Here is a 17,385-nt window from a genome sequence, read left to right as displayed (position 1 = left end):
TCACATGTTGCAGGCTCAGGTTCATCTACCATCGCACCATTGCTCCAGCCCCTCCTGATTCCTGCAGACCCCCTGCTTCCCACTGAGCATTCAAGACCCCTGGCAACACAGTCCAGTCCAGTGACCAAGTCTGGGAAAAGGTCAAGTCCCACTGGCCCCCTGTCTGAATATCTCACTCAATTCAAAACTTGCATCCTCTCCCCATGCCTCCACTGTGGAAAAATGCAGGGTAGGGGGTTGTGTCTCAGCACTTGTGGACCCCTAATAAAATTGATCATTTTGCACGCTGATAGTGTGAGAAATGTGGAAGTGTGAGAAAGTCCTGTCCTCGAGGATAAGCTCCCGGGGGGCGGGCGGCCTCTCCTTGCCCGCACCATTCTTTCAAGACATTCCAATCAAACATGTGATCTAAATTAAATTGGTGTGCTTCCTATGCAACAACAGCTTCAAGAGGAGTCCCCAAACTTTTCCATCCTCCACCAGAAGGCTACTCTTAAGGCCAACCCATTTGAAATACTGAGGCCACCTTATTTTCATCAGAGACCCAGCCCACAACAGGTCCTAGAAATACATATATAGAAGTGAATTGCCCTGCATGCCCTCGCCTCCTGACTGCCCCAAGTGGCAGAGCTCCTGCTAACCCTTCTCTCCTCCTTGATCACAGGGGCCCACCCTTTGGACACCCCACACCTTCCAGGGGAGCTGCCTCCGGGACTCTCAAAAAATATCAGTAAGGATTCTTTGAACGTTTCTCAGGCGACCTCATGGGGTAGAAACTTGTCTAGGACCCTGGCAGGGAGAACGACCCCTTCTAAATACAGCACTCACTGCTGGGGCTCTTGTAGGCAAAGGCATTCAAATAAAACTCCAAAGCCTCCCCTCTCCACTGTCCCCCCCCCCCGTGTCTACCCATCCCTGCTCTGTCCTCTGAGACAAAGTATTACAACTTCCATCAAAACACGAAGGTCAGCTGAAAGGGGCACAGGGGATGGAAGTAAATGGGCTGGTTGTGAGGGTTAGATGGTCACAGTATTTCAGCTTCAGATTGAGCTGTGAGCCTCCTAGAAGGCAAGATGAAAAGAGAAAGACAATAAACTCCTGGCCTCTACTGATAAGAAAGGAGGAGCCATAATTGTTCTTTTGGGAAGGGGAGGTTTTCCTGGTGATAGACTGTAGAGATTTCTCAGGTGGGTTCCTAGCTGGGTACTGCTAAAGACCATGATGCATAGTGAACCCGCGGGTCGTGTTAGCCCTGAATTTAGGGTTCATTTCCCACCTTGCAGAGAGGCAGGCTGAGTCAACCAAGTGCTTTGTGCATGAACTCATGCAAGCAAAGTGATCAGTCTCACCCAGACTCAAATGACCCTCTGACTTCTCTCAAAATGCCATCGGCCCCATGGGAAGTGTAACGCCCAGGCCAAAGAGAACTTCTAGTAGATGTTAAGATTCACAGGTCACACTTGGCACTTGGAAGGATCAAGGCCAGGAAACCCCGGGTGCCATCAGGCCATGCCCGTCATTCCTTTTCAACAAGAGTGGCCGTGGGGGTGATCCACAGATCTCCCTGCCCCCAGATAGCAGCTCCGGGATAAGGGAATGGGGCTCCCATGCGGCAGCCACAGGACACTCCCTGGCCTAGAAGCTTGTCTCTATTGGAACTGGTATATCTAGTAACAGTTTCATAGGCATGACTTCTGGGATGCCCAGAAAAGACATGCTTCATTTGCAAGAGTTTTCACACTAAGGGAGCCCCAGACAATGACTTCCCGCCAGGTGTTTATAGTTCGCCCATGGTCCCTGACAAGGCCAGAGACACCTTACCTTCCGGGGTCCTTTGTAGCACTGAGCAATGTTGCCTGGTAACACAGTTCCCGGCTCATCTTCTCGGGTCTCCATGGTAACCTGTGTTACTAGAAAGTTAGTCCAAGGTCCAATCTATCCTTAGAGAAAGGATACTCTTCACAGGGGTGGGGCAGAGCAAGGAATCAGGGCAGGGGGGTAGGGGAGAAACCACAGCTCTCTGATTTGTTTTCTCTACCTTCCACTTAGATATCACATCCTTCCCTGGGGTGTTTAAAAATGTGGAAAGTGTGGCTGCCATTTTTGGTAAGTTAAATACGCAAGTGCTTCTATCCACCCGGTGTCAGGGCATGGGGTGAGCGTGGGAAATCTAAGCAAACTACTGGGGTCTTGGGCTCCCCTGTTCCCACCACCCCAGCAAACTCTGAGCTGTGGGATCCAGGTCCGACGAGAGGAGTGGTGTCTTTTATTGCAGGGTGAGTCACCCACCTGCCACGCACCTTCATAGTCCTGACTTCTTTGGTCCCGACCACACCACAAACTGACTGGGAAGGGAAAGATAACCCTGTTGCACAGCAGAGGTCATAAGGGGGTAGCTCCCCTCTGTGCCCAGACCTTCCAGACCCTCTTAGTCCCTTCCACCAAAGTTGTTGGATTTTTTTCTGCCCAACTACTACATATACATGATAAAATATACATACATAAAGCCTAAGAATGCCAAAGAGTGTCAAGTATTCCATTTCTCAATTATGTATCGATCATGTGGCCAGCGATTGCCAGGCACCATGGTGGGTCCCATCATTGCTTTCCAGAAGTGACCCCCAAGTAAGACTGTCACAGGATTGACAGGAGCAAGGGGTGCCGAGCTGTTACTGGATTAGACGGTGCTGGCCAGAGGCCACTAAATGCAGGTGCCCCATACGTTTTTGAATGAAAATGCATATTTATATAAACACACATACACACGCACACACAAACACACACCTTAGAGTGACTTTTTCCTTCAGTACAGAATAAGTTCTTCATTTTTCTGATTAAGCTATGTGGAAATAAAACACAGGAAAGGAAGTTTGAATGGAATAGGAGAAACTAGAACAGTCTGCGTGAAACAGTCTTTGCAAACCAATCCTTGACCTCTCCAGGTTCCCTGACATGTGACCCCGGGCATTAGAATCAAAGCTGTGGGGTCACCCCGTTAGCACTTAACAGTCCTCTAACAGTCCTCCACTCAGAAAGGCCTAGAAGGGGAAGGGTGAGCAGGCAGCTTAAAATAAAAAAAAACAAAAAGCAAACAGGAAATCATTCTCTTGCCAGTTTTCTTTGCAAGAGCATTCTTCTTGTTTAGGGCAAATCATTACCACTGGTTGATACTTCCGGCAGATCACTGACCTTCAGTTTCCTTATCTGTGAAATAGAAGTGACCAAAGAGCACCTGCCTTGCAGGATAACATGAAGTTTAGGGGGTAGTGGACAAGTGAATGTTTTCTAAAATGTGACTCATTAACAATCTTAACCATTGTGCTATTTTAAGCACATATCTCAGTTTCTGCCACACAGTAGGGATTCCAAATTACTAATGTCTGTATCCCTTCTCTGCCTGCAGGGGGTTCTAGTTCCCCAGTGCTGGGACTGTATCGTTCCGGATCCATTCCGCAGACCCATAGGGACTTAAATAACAGACATTTAATTATCTCACAGAAGCTGAAAGCACCAGGATTGGTGCAGTAATTCAATGCAGGTATCAGGGACCCAGGCGGCTCATTCTTTCCTCACTGCTATAGCTAAGCCTGCTGGCTTTTCAATGTTAGACTCGGGGCCTCGGGGTAGCAAAGTGGCTGCTGCGGTCCCAGCCAGTGTATCCTTACCCACATTTAAGGAAGGAGAAAGGGGTAGCTCAGAAGGATCTCTTTACATGCCATTATTCTTTATTATGAAAGAAATAATTCCCAAAAGCCTCTAACAGACTTCCCCTTAAGTTGACACAGATCTGGGTCACATGCTCAGTAACAGGCCACTCACTGTCATGGAAGCTGGGATTCGTGTGACCAGCTGAGAATGAGCATGTGTCAAACACCCACAGGGACTTAGGGCGGAGGCTCCCCTCCCCTGAGTCCCTTTCAGCTTTGTGGAGAAGGGGAGGATGATTAAATGACTGTTTGTTAGGGGGACAGCCAACAGGGGCCACAGCTTATAAACCTGCCTCCCTTCAATTGTCCAGAATGGCTGTGAGTACACAGTAGGGGTTTAGTAGGTTGCTGAGGTGTGGGAAGTCCCAGACAAAGGGGCTCCTTCCTCGAGCCTGGTTCCCAGTCCCCAACGGCTTCTCCCCACAGACTGCCTGGGCTCCCACTTCACCTGGCTGCAGGCTGTCTTCACCAACTTCCCTGCGCTGCTCCAGTTCGTGAGTGGTCTGAAGTGCGTGGCTGGTCTCTGCCCCCGGGACTTCGAGGACTATGGCTGTGTCTGCAGGTTTGAGATGGAGGGGCTGCCCGTGGATGAGACTGACAGGTGAGCCACACCCACAGGTGAGCTGTCAGAGGCCCGGCTGGGACCTGGGCAGAGCATAGGTGTGGAAAGCTTTCAGGAGTCTTGATTCTCCTTACCTGCAGGGTGACTGGTGGTCTCAGCTTCAAAGTGCAATGTACTTTGTGATCTTCTCACGTCCTGGATGTGTCTGATATGCAGAATGTCTGTGTAGGGTTTCTCCAGGTTGAGGTCTCCAGGGTGAGAACCACCTGGATGTTTGCTAAAAATGCAGATTCCAGGGATGCAAAAGTAGCATCCAAGTGACTAAGCCCAAGTGGCTTAGTCAGTTAAGCATCTGCCTTTGACTCAGGTCATGATCCCAGGGTCCTGAGATTAAATCCCGCATGGGGGTTGGGGGGGGGGGGTCCTTGCTCAGCAGGGAGCCTGCTTCTCCCTCTGCCTGTGGTTCTCCTGCTGCACTCTCTCTTTGTCTCACTCTCCCTTTCTCTCTGGCAAATAAATAAACAAAATCTTTAAAATGCAGATTCTGTGAAGTGTGTAAACCTGGTGATTCACAGACCTGTACCCCTGGGGATAAAAATATATGTTTATAAAAAATAAAAAATTAAAAAAAAAAAAACAATATCAGCCTGCGGGAAGCAATAAAAAAAAAGCCCTAGGTGGAGAGTTTTTACTTCCAATATGTGAGACGCTGAAGATCGAAGTCCTAAACAGAGTTTTTCCTTGGGCTTGCTTTGTGGTCCTGGCAAATCAGATGAACTTGGAGGCATCGATGAGGCAGAGAGGTTGATGTAAAACACTGTCAATCCCTTTAAATAGGTAACTTTGAATTTGCGGAGTCCTCAGAAGGCAGAAGGGGCTTGCATATGGGTCCCACACAGGTATCTTTGTGAGTTTGTATACATACGTAGGATGGACATAAGTTGATAAGTTGATTATGTTTATAGGAACATATCCTAAATTATGTCAGAGAATGTAAATACTATGATGTATACATATTTTATGGATGTGCCTAATTTTGTGTAAACATATGTCACATAATATGCACATTTTAAATGTCTATTAAATGTACATACTCCTAAAAAAAATGCAGATTCTAGGGACACATCCCAGACCTACCGACTCAGACTACATCTAGCTAGACCCTGGAAGTCTGAATTTCAGACAAGCTCCCTAGTGACTCTTAAACATGACAGAATTATTCTTTATTCAGACAGTCTTGGTCACCAGAGGTAAAGCAACCAACCATGCAGGTTTCTGTTTAATTTTCCACAAACATGGACCAATAACATTTGAACATTGTGCTTAATATAAGCAGAATACTATCCCCACTTTAAAAAGGTAAACACCTAGCAAGGAATACAGAGAAGGTACAAGGGGTCAGTAAAGATGTGTGTCCTCAATATTCACAGGGAGGGGAAATTAACACAAGAGATCCACTTTCACACATCAGATTAGCAATAAAATTTAAAATCTGAGAAGCATCAAGTGACAGCAAGGATCTGGCAAATAGATGCTGGCAGTGGGAAGGCCAGTTGGAAAAATTGGGTAAAATCTGTGTGTTACAGTGTGTTACCTACGACCCTGTAACTCTGGCTCTCTGCTCCTTACAGATGGGGTGACCCCTGAGCAAGCTACATCAATTCTCTGTGTTCCAGTTTCTTCCTCTGTTACATGGAGGAATAAAACCATCTTCATAGAATTATTATTTAGGATTAAATGACCAAGTATACAGTACAATGACTGGAACTCTGCTTGGCTTACTGAGTTCACTTACTGAGAGTATTACCGATTGGTAGCAACAATAACAGGAATAGGAGGGCTAAGGTAGGTCGTGGTGACAGTGGTAGTAACAGTCATAGTAGTATTCATAGTAGGACTGGAGGAGTAGTAGCAGTAGCAATAGCAGCAGTAACAGTTGTCATAGTAGGTATAGTAGTATTAATACTAACTGTAGCGGTAATTGCAGTAATAGTAACACCAGCAGCAGTATTTGCAGCAATAGTAGAAATATTATTAATGCTATAGAAGTAATAGTAGCAATAACAGCAATAACAGTTATCACAGTGGCTGTCGTATTAATAGTAATAGTAGTAGTGATGGTCATAATAGCAACAGCAGCAGCAGTATTAATGGCAGTTGTAGCAGTACTAGCAGAGCTGTAGTAGTGACAGTAATGGTAGTAATAACAGTCATTTCAGCCATAGTGGCAGCAGCAGGAGCAGTAGTAGGAAAACAGGAATTTGAACCCATATCTCCCAGTACTCGGATCCATGGCCCTGCCTCACTGTTGTGATACCTATGCCCAAAGCCAGTGTGATGGAAGGTGTACTCTCATAGAACTGGAAAGGACAGCCCATTGTCCTTTGCAATAGATTGGACAGTGCTTTATCTGCCCTGGCACTTCCCCATTAGGATGCCCTCTTTGAATGCCTTGCACCCAAGGCACAAGGGCAATCTCCATGCTCCCCCAACACCTGTGCTTCCCTGTCCTGTACCTGCCACATAGGACAGTGCATGCACACGGTCTGTCTCCTGTTCCACCTTATGTCCTCTAAGGGGGGTTCTGCACCCTGTTATTTCTTTGGACCCGCATCATGGACCATAGCATGGGGCATAGTAGGAACTCAGCAAATTGACTGACTGACTAGACAGTCAACCTCCAACTGCTTTTCAAGTTAGTTAATTAATTGAATAAAAAGAGATACATCCTTGATTGCTCAGGGATAATGGGTTTGGAATCAAGCAATAGACCTCTCCCATGTCCACATCTCCAAGAGAAGGTATAAGTTGCCTATGGATCAAAACAGCATTTTTCCACGAGCAAACTGCCTCCTGGCCCCAGCTGGTTGACATTCAGAAAGAGAGAGGGTGATCCTGAGTGGAACAGAGTGTCAGGACCATTTCTGGGAATATGTTTCCTTTCAGGTCCTCCATTACCACTTTCTCTAATTATTAGAATAAGCTCGTCAACCTGGAAGTCAAAGAAATGAAGCGGTAATTCACTTTCTGAATGGTGAAAGTACTGATGGCCCCAAACTGGCAGAGTGATGAGCCACATCCAATTTCTATGACTTTTCACAGTTCAGTTGATGGGGGTACAGATTTCCAACAATCTGGAAGACCGGCCATTTCCACCTTGAACCAGATTCAAACAATAGTCGCTATCATTTATTGAGTGCCTGCCTCAGGGCAGGATCTATATAGATGTTTTCTTGAATCTCCCCAAATTCTCGAGTTAGGTATTTTGAGAAATTGAGTAGCTTGCCCAAGGCCATCACCAGCCTGTGTATTGGCTCTTCTTTACATTGGTCTCCACTGACCTCCTGTGTGCCCTGCAAGAGCCTCCTGACTCCCATTTCAGTGTCAGCCTCACTCTGTGATGGGCTTTGACCTTGGCAAGTTGCTGAGCCCTATGCGTCTCTGTCTCCATGGGTGTAAATTCCCATAATGATAATAGTATCTGCTGTGTAGGTAATGTAAGTCAAAGTGTGTGTGTGTGTGTGTGTGTGTGTGTGTGTGTGTGTGCGCGTGTGTGTGCGCACGAGAGTGCTATTTGAAACAGGTCACTGCCAGGAATCATCCACAGACACAACAATCACAGACTCCCCTCTCTTAACCCTCCTCCTGCTCTCACTTTGACCTCCCCTACCTGCCCCAGCTGCTGCTTCCAGCACCGCAGGTGCTATGAAGAGGCCGCTGAGATGGACTGTCTCCAAGACCCTGCCAAGCTCAGCACAGATGTCAACTGCATCAGCAAGACCATCACATGTGGTGAGCATCTCCAGGTCCCTGGGACCGAGCTGAGAAACTACAGCTCAGGAATCCCAGGCTTGGGCCAGACCCAGGGCTCCCAGGGTCCCCCCTCATCATCACAGCCATTAAGGACATCATCACCTATACTCTGAGCCCCATGAGGGCTGGATCTGTGACATCTGTACCTTGCATGGAGTAGATGCACAATAAATGCTTTTTGGAATGAAAGAATAGTTGGTGGGCAGGTTATGTGATTGACAGTTTTATACTGCAGCAATCCTGGGAGCCTGGGGAGGCAGATGGTTTTCTACTCATACATTGTGTGATATGGGAGCACTTACTCAACAAGTGGGAACCTCTACATGGTAGGAGAAAACTTGCTTCAGAGATTTGTCATAAAAATTACACAGTGCTTCAATGTAAAACTGCATTACACTTGTTAAATGGAAACAATGCTAAATGTAAAACAGTTAACACCGGGACTGGCCTATGTGAAGAAGTCAGTGTTGGGAGGGGAAGAGAGGCAGGGATGGATGAATTCGGTTTGTGGTTGCTGCTGTTTGTGAGAATCAGACATGCATAGATGCAAGTCTCAGCTCTCACCACCTTACTCACCATGTGATTCGAGGGATTTTATTTTGAGTCTCTGGGCAATCCTAGCAGAAGAATTAGAAGAGACAAAGGCACAGAGGAAAGAGGTACGTGGCACCTTGGGGATGCTCTATGAGAGCCACCTTTATGAACACCTACCATATGCCATAGCCTTTATACCCTGCACGTGCAATCATCCCAACAATCTTATGAGATGGGGTCACTCGTCCCAGTTTTCAGATAAGGACAGGAAAACTCAAAGAAATTAAATAACTTGCCTAAAGGCACATAAGCTGCTAAGTGGTAAAGTCGGGGTTTGAGCCCAGGTTCAACTGACCCCAAAGTCCAGGTAGCAAGGACTGGCTGAAGTATGGTACATCGGGGAAGAGGTGAGGAGAGGCATAGGGATACATCACTATATGGTGAACATACAGTGAAAGGACCACCTACCCATCCCTCCAGCCAGCCAGCCAGCAGACACATACTGTGCAAGACAATTGTCTAGATATTGGGGAAATCCTGACCTTCTGAAACCTCCTCCCGGCTGCCAGATGCTGGAAGTATCAAAGGGCTAGAGTATGTTAGACAGTGACAAGAGCCGTGGAGGGAAATAAGCCAGGGGAAAGGTAGAGAGCGAGCTCGGGGGGAAAGCCCCCCTGAGCACATGCCCAGGAAGAAAAGACTGAGGCGTGAGGCGGAAGCAAGCCTGTGGCTAGTAGGGAGGTACGTACACCCTTCGGCTCAAGGCGCCCAGAATGCTTGGGAAAGAGGACAGTCAGTCAGAAAGGGGGTGATGAGGTGGGAAAGAGAGCAGGGACAGCAGCTTTTACATTGATTAGAAAGTCGTTGGAGGGTTTTGAAACCCCAAAAGGACATGGTTTGCCCTGAGTCTTGGAAGGCTCATTCTGGCTCCTTGATGCGAGTGGACAGCAGCAGGGGGAGGCCACTGACATAACCTGGGCACGAGTTGTAGTGGCGTGGAGGCGGCAAGTAGATCAATAGGATGGCCTGAAGTGTCGGGTGTGAGTGTGACGTAAGGAGTGGGCACCACCCCCAGACTGCGTCTATGCACCGAAGCTCACGGAGCCAAGCTGGGTAACAGGAGGACGCCTGCAGGAGGAGTGTGGCCTCAGCAGGCAGATCAGGGTCAGTTTGGGAGCTTGCATTACCTCTTGGGATTCCAAATGAGATTTTCCAATCTGCTCTGCTCTGCCTTTGCCCTGTGCACAGAGTCTGGGGATGCTTGTGAGCACCTGCTGTGTGCCTGCAACAAGGCTGCCATAGAATGCTTGGCTCAGTCCCGGATCAACTCTTCCCTGAACCATCTGGACACTTCCTTCTGTGTGGCTCAGCCTCCAGGTGGGAAGAACCGGGCCGTGCATCAGCGGTGGGGCTGACGATCGGGGGCAGAGGCTGCTATGGGGGGTGTAGCTACAGTGCACCTTCAGTCCGGCACCTTCTGACACTCCCCAGACCCGCTGCTCTAAACAGGCTTTCCAATGTGTCTCTCTGCAGAGACAGCCAGCACGGAAGAGCTGACGACACCTCTGCCCAGAGGTAAGGTCTTCTAGGGAAGCTGCTTTTACTTGCACCACAGCGGGGCCACTCTACAGAGGAAAACACCACTGCAGGGCTTGTTGGCGTGACCCACAGCACTGGCAATGTCTCTGCCTTTCCCTGGCCAAGGGGAGGCCATTAAGTCTGATAATCCCATCAAACACCCATCCAACAGCAAATGGCCCTCATGCACACATTGTTCTTTGTTACATGAAGAGGTGTGCATTTAATCCAATGAGGAGATAGACCCCCATTCTTCCTCTCTTGCTCTATGGTCAGGCCACTGGTGTACGGTGTGAACAGGACCAGGTCTAGTGCTCTGACAGAGAAAGTCCTCTCTCGTCTGGTGGAGCTACTGGCCACCAAGGCCACCTGGGAGCAGACTAACTGTCTCCCTCCTCGGCCTTCTGGAACCTGTGGCAGAGAGAGCAGCCTGGACCCCAGTGGGGGTTCCTTGAAGGAGAAGCTGTTTTCTGTGTGCCTCCTTTCCAGACAGGGTGGGCTTTTAATATCTGTCTACTGAAATAAGTGATCATTTCTACTCTAAGACAGGCATCTTATGGAAAATGTGAGAGTTCTTCTTCTGCCTGTCATTCCTGGTACACCAGTGTTCAAACGATCTCTCAATCCCAACGGAAAGTTCTGGGTGCATGTTGGCAGAGCACTCCTCCTTCCCTGGAGCTGGGGTCTCCTTCCCAGGGCTGCAGCATGTATTGAAGAAGCCGATAGGAAGAGAAAGAAGCCGATATGTGTGTGGGGGGCGGGGAGCACAGGAGTGTGCTGGTGTAGGTGTGTGTATGTGTGAGTAGGAGTGTTTGTGTGTGTCCTATCTCTATGTGTCTTCTGAGTCCGGTATTCTTTATTCTGCGCTGTCTGCCTCCCTTAGGACATGCCAAGTAGGGATGTCCTATTCCACAGCCACAAACCCTCAGGGTCTGCGGGCCTTTCACTGCCACAGCCTGGGTCTGCTAGTGTCACCTCCCTGGCCAGAACCCTGCTGGAGTCGCTCCTGGGGACCTGCTGGACACCCCACAACCCGGCAGATGCATGAGGGGCAGGAATCCCAAGACAGAACCAGCAGCCCTAGTCTGGCAGCATCTCTGCTGGCCCTTTTCCTCCCTTGGTCCAGCAGTTCCAGCCTGTCCTTTGGGACTCGTGGTGCTTGGTTGAGACACTGTGTTCCATCAGTCACTGATTTGGGAGCTTTCTTTTTCAGTGGTTCCTGTGGAGCTCACAGACACCAGTGCAAAGGCCCTTTCAGGAGAAGGTGAGCACTAGGAGACTGGTGTGTAACCCAAATACCCACATTTTGATTGTACTATCGGCCTACTGGCTGGAATTAGCTTTCCTAAAATGCCCCCTGCCTGGCTTCTTATTGAAACTGCCCCGAGATCATTCTAGAGCCACCCTTAGTTCCTTCTGACCCCCCAAATCTCTTCTCTACATGCTCTGCTTCCTCCCATACCCCCACTCCTACCTCAGGAGAAGTGCCAGAGACAAGACATTCATCCTCAACTATCTGAAGGTGATTTCCAGATGTACAACAAACACTTTCTTAGCATAAGTATGTCCCAAAAGTTGCATGGGATATACTTATACCAAAAGGTGATTGGTTGTTCATGTGAAATCTAAATTTAACCAACCATCCTGTATTTTTATTTGCCAAGCCTGGCAACCCTATGCCTCCAGGAGATCCCTCTGCACAACCACCTCCCCAGAAGTGTGTATATTTCTCTCCTCTGCTGTTGCTTTGAGAACAGAAGCAGAGCTCATGGTGCAGATCCTCCCTGGCTGTCCTCTGTGACCAAGGGCATTGCATCCCCAACCACTCCTGGACAGCCTGTGCCTTGGACTCCATGTCTAGAAAAAGAAAAAGAAATAGCACCTACTCCAAGCCAAATCTTCACCATGTGCCCTGCCCACACAGCAACCATTCCCAGCAGGATTCACAGTGGCCACTTCCATCCTAAACTGAGGACCAATCTGTCCCCCAACACACACGTACTCACACCCATGACCTAGCAGTGCCCACAAACCCCCTCCAGAAAAGGAGGCCGCCCCAATGCAGGCACAAACATCAATTACGAAGGAAAAATAGGGCTCGTGATTGTTCTCACCATGTTGGAATGAAATAATTATGTTTTGGACTCAGGCAGCTTTGGGATGGAATCCTGCCTCTCCCATTTTTCAGCTATAGGACTCTGGAAGCATGGATCAACCTCTCAAAGCTTGGGTTTTGTGGACAGTCTCTGTCACAATGACCCAAGTTGCCATCACAGCAGGACGACAGCCAGGAGAACCCCTAACTGGGTGGGTGTGCCTGTGTTCAATGGAAGCTTCATTTATAAAAACGGCCCGAGGGCTGGGTCCATGGTGGACCAACCCCTGGAAAGGGATGGGTCCTTCAGGGCAGCAGGGGGTTAAATGAGGGAGAACACAGGAAGACTCTGCAGCAGCATCTTCTTCAGAAATGCTGACGTGACACTAAAACACAGCAATGCAGTCTTGAGTCACATGCAGGACCCTGGACAACTTGCTTAGAATATGTCCTCTCATTTCTTGCTCCCACAACCCTGGGAAATCATTGCCATAAGCTCCACACTGAGATGGTGAATGGAGCTGGAGAAAGAAAGCGTCCAAGACTGGGAGCTGGGTGGCAGGGCTGAGGTTTGAGGGCTCCACGGTGTCTGTCTTTACTGCTAAGCTGGACTCCCTCTTCAGCTGCGCTCCCTTGTGGACCAGCTCTAGCAAAGGAACAGGGTGGACCTTTCCCCCAGAGAGCGGTCTCATCACCCAAACATCGGTCTTTTGCTAATCTGACCCCTTGTCACTGAATCCGGACCAAAGTGTCAATCACTGTTCCTCGTCAGACTGCCGTGGGCTACCTCTGCTGGGCCCCCAGTCCCAAAGCTGCCTTTTTGCAGGGGACCCCTGCCTGGCTTACGAGCTGAGCTGGGTGGATAACTGCAGTGGAGTGGTTTCTTTCCACAGTGGCTACTGAGACCAGTGCCACCCACTGACCAATTCCTCCAGAACAAGCAAGCAGGACAGACCACACAGGAGCAAAGCACGGAATCCAGTGGAGACCTGCCTTCTCAATACACATGTTTGGCTCTGATGATCACTCTTCGACGGGGCTCAGAAGAAATACCAGTAGACCTACTTTTCAGATGACGGAGGACACTGAGGCTCTGGGAGGTTAAAATGTACAGGCGGTCCAGCATGAGATCTGCTGGACTGGTCTCGAACCTCACCTCAGGCTGCAAGACTGGTTTTGTCTCTGTGATATGGTAGGGACTCACAGGGAACAGCCTCATACCCGAAAACATCTAGGCCAGGATGTCATCAGAAGCGACCTAACCATTTACTTTGCTTATGGCGATGAATAGCAATGGATTCTTTATTAATAAGCATAGATCACTCATAATAACTATTTACCAGTCACTAAGAATGAAGAGAGAAACAAGTGGATTCCTCGATTAAGAGGCAAGGACACCAAGGAGGACGTTGGGGGACTGGTCTGCGCCTAAGCCCTCCATATAGCCTCTGAGTTCTTCCCCCGGCCCTAGAAGGCCCATACAACAGATAAAGGAGGCAGTCATTTGCCTGGGGGTAAAACAGCATAGGATTCCGTTAGTTACGAACCTGCGCGTTTTACTTTGAAGAGAACCATCTGCCTGGCTTAGAACCTTTGAGGTTCTGTCTCTTTGCTGGAGTGTTTTTGTGTGTCTACATTATCAGTCAATTGTAAGCCTGATTTCCGCAGAACACCATCATAACCTTGATCTTTGACACATTGAATTTAAGGCAGTTCCTCCCTTCCCCAAGCCTGCTGGAGTTATCATTGCTAGCTCTCTGCGGTATAGTCAGAAGAGAAATGGCACCCCAGCTCGGTGGTTAGGGTGGTCAGGGGTTAGGATGGGTCACCTTAGCCCTGGTTTGCATTCTGCCACTTCCTAGCTCCATGAACAAGTGACCAGTGTGTTCTGTGTGTCCCCTTTCTCAACTCTGAATAAGCGGTGAGCCTGGTGTTAACTCGTGGGGTTTTTGCTGAGTCAGTACAAGCCAAGTGCTTAAAGCCATATCTGGCATGTAGTATGTCTTCATCCATTCCAGCTGCTACAACAAAATATCACACACTGTATCACCTGTGAACAACAGAATTTCTCTCTCATGATTTCTAGATGCTGCAAATCCAAACTTAAGACACCGATATGGCCAAGTTGGGCAAGGCCCACTTCCTGATTCATAGAGAGCCGCCATCTTGCTGTGTCCCCACATGGTGGAAGGAGCCACAGAACTCTGCGGAGGCTCTTTCATAAGGACACAAATTCCATTCACGAAACCTCCACCCTCATGACCCATTTATCCCCCAAACTCCCCAAGACCACTGACGATTATGTTTCAGCCAATGAATTTTGGGGAAACACAGACATTCAGTCTACAACATTGTAGGAGCCTAATAACAGTCAAACAACAGACTCATTTTACCAAGAACCAGGGCTCAGTAGTCTTTTGGGAGCCATAGAGCAAGGAACTAGAATCCACAATTCTGTTGCCTTGTTTCTCTTTGCTCAAAAATATGTGATTAATTTTTTTGTTTGTTTAAACTCTAGAGACATCTGCTTTCCTAAAGTATTTCAAAGATGCACCTGCTTCTAGCCCAGCAGGCTACAGCTACCTTTGCCAGCATGTCTGTGTCTGGGGAGGGGAGTCTTTTTGACTTAGCAGTGAACCTGACATCACCGGCAACCCTGGGAGGTGATGAGGGGCAGAGTAACGTTGCCTTCTGTGCCCAAAGGATGGGAACTGCTTCAGGACCCAGGGGTGGAACAGGGGTCAACACTCACCCTGTCTCTTTCCTTTCGTGGACAGAAGTGGGCCAAGACCAGGAAGGCACGGAAGCCACTAGGACCACATCCCCTCCAGGTAAGCACACTTGGCTTCTCCCACCAGCACACAATGGTTGTCCCTATATGTTTATGAGCTCAAGTGTGTTGTAAAACATGAAGGAATCATTGAGACCAATTTGCTTTTATACCACTCCCCACAAAGTAGACAAATGAAGTTAAAATGTAGATCCATGAGTAGGAAGAACTAGAAGCCTACCTGATAAAGAGATGCATTTAGAAAAATATGGAAAACAGTGTTTTGTTTTCTACTTAAATCACCTCTACTTCCATGTTATACAGATAGCCACTTCTAATATCTCAGGTGCTCCCTTGTAAAGTCTCCCGCCTGCCGAGCATACCGTGAATGTAATTCAAATGCACTAAAGATCACTTGGCACCATGGCTTTGTAGTCTGAGCTGTATCACCTAAAGAGTGAGACGATATTCCCCTGACATTAAATACCTTTCTATAACATGATTTTTAGTGGCAGCTGTACCATGGTTTCTGGTGTGGAATACCATAGAGCATGAGCCAATTATTTCCTACTTTGTTCTTATAAATAATAGATAAACGCTTTATACCCATCCACTTCTAATTTGTCACAATAAATGCCTAAAAGTTGGATTACTGCACAGAGGGCGTAATCATTGCATGTATCCATGCAATATGTATGTATCCATATGTTGTCAAATTGCCCTAAAGAAAAATCAAAACAACTTATCCTTATGCCTCTCTCCCATGGCTGATACTGTGGACCACTATTTAAAAGCAAGTGAACAAAACCTCTACCATGTTAACAGGAAAAAACCCATGGTAGCTCATTTCTCCTCTTTTCCTCTCTGATGGAAATTGAAAGTTGGTGTTTTTTGTACCCAACTTGGGCTGGCCTCTCATTCTGGGAGCTTTGGACCAGGCCTGGACAGAATTCCCACATCTTAACTGAATTTATGGTGACGGGTCACCAGTGTCAGAGCTAAGAGCATTGAGACTTGGGCCAACTTTGCCCTCAGGTGCACAGTGACCTTCTCAGCCTTGGGGAGCGAGGGCAAGAGGAATTTGTTCGCCAATGGGGCGGCCATTCAGGCAGAGTGATGAATGCCGCATGCCCTCATCTAAGGGGATGGGGTAGGGGGTCTCATGTTTGATTAGCACCAAGAATCTAGAGAGTTCTTTCTCAGAGGGTGAGGGCTTCTGGAAAGACACTCAGACTTGGCAAGGAGCACACATGGGCTTCTGGGGCTTTCTCTGCTTGTTGAGTTTTCTACCTGGAGAGTCTTTAACCCCAAATCAGATGTGTCTTCACACTCACTGAACGATTCTAAGGGCTGTTCTTGGCTTTTCCCTCCTTGCTAGGCATTTAGCTAGAAGGATTATTCAAACACCAAAACAAGTATTATTAATATAGTTTTACAAATGGGGAAATCAAGATTGAGAGAGGCAAGAGACCTGTCCAAGGTCACCCTTGAGCTAAACGCAAACTCAGATTGCCTTACCTCTACAACTGAGTTCTACTCCTCTCCACTGACTAGGTGAGTTCTCTCAAAAAGAAACAGAGCTGGCATTTGTTAATGGTGGAAAGACTGACTTTACTCAGGTTTCTGTAGCAGGGAAGAGAGACTGTAGGGTAACCATGTTTGGCTCTCATCTGTATGCAAGTGACTGGGACTTTTAGAGGGAAAATGGGATGGTGGACAAGAGGCCAGAGCTCCAGCAGAGTCAGGGCAGGGGAATATTCCAAAAAGGGGGCAGAGGTCTGTTTTCTGAAAACTTAGGCAAGGCAGGTGTTGGGTCAGCGTGGGTCTCAAGCTCTAAGTTCTTTGGGCTGTCTGGAGCTTTCTTGGGCAGGAAGACAAGGGGAAGCAGGAGGCTGGGTCATCCTGGGGAAACTAGGCTGGGGTTGGTCTAAGTCTCCTAGCACAGGGGCAGGGCGTTGATGAAATAGTCTGTGCTGTGAATTTGCAGTTCTCATAGGCGACGTTTGAGGCCTGGTTGAGAAGAGGGCCCAGAGGAGCCTGGCTAACGTCTGGTCAAGGAAAATGTCTGTCCGTTCCAGCAGTCTGGAACATGGTGGAAAGAAACCAGTTCATGGGTTTCTGCTGGTGGGATTGGAGAGGAGGTGAGGCATGATGTTAGACCCAGAAGACTGAGAGAACAACAGGGCCTCTAAAGCCTTGCTCCCACCCCCCAGGGAACAGAGCATTGAGCAAAGACTCAGGAGCTCGGATGTATGAAGCAAACCAATATGGTGGGTCTGGGAGAGATTGCCAGTCAGGGGTCCCTGAGATGCCCAGGCTTCACCCT

General features: G+C 48.3%; 1 protein-coding gene across 1 annotated transcript in view; it reads left to right on the top strand.

The window, feature by feature from the left end:
- OC90 (otoconin 90) overlaps nucleotides 1-17,385 on the top strand; it is a 32,432-nt gene that overhangs the window by 4,954 nt on the left and 10,093 nt on the right. The window contains exons 3-10 of the mRNA XM_059395182.1: nucleotides 665-730; nucleotides 2,050-2,106; nucleotides 4,134-4,308; nucleotides 7,949-8,061; nucleotides 9,865-9,993; nucleotides 10,150-10,191; nucleotides 11,408-11,458; nucleotides 15,067-15,120. Of these exons, the coding sequence (XP_059251165.1) occupies nucleotides 665-730; nucleotides 2,050-2,106; nucleotides 4,134-4,308; nucleotides 7,949-8,061; nucleotides 9,865-9,993; nucleotides 10,150-10,191; nucleotides 11,408-11,458; nucleotides 15,067-15,120 (687 nt within the window). The remainder of the gene's footprint in view (nucleotides 1-664; nucleotides 731-2,049; nucleotides 2,107-4,133; nucleotides 4,309-7,948; nucleotides 8,062-9,864; nucleotides 9,994-10,149; nucleotides 10,192-11,407; nucleotides 11,459-15,066; nucleotides 15,121-17,385) is intronic.

This window comes from Mustela nigripes, chromosome 3 (assembly GCF_022355385.1).
Source record: "Mustela nigripes isolate SB6536 chromosome 3, MUSNIG.SB6536, whole genome shotgun sequence".
In the NCBI taxonomy this organism is placed as follows: domain Eukaryota; kingdom Metazoa; phylum Chordata; class Mammalia; order Carnivora; family Mustelidae; genus Mustela; species Mustela nigripes.
This window is presented reverse-complemented; position numbering and strand designations above follow the sequence as displayed.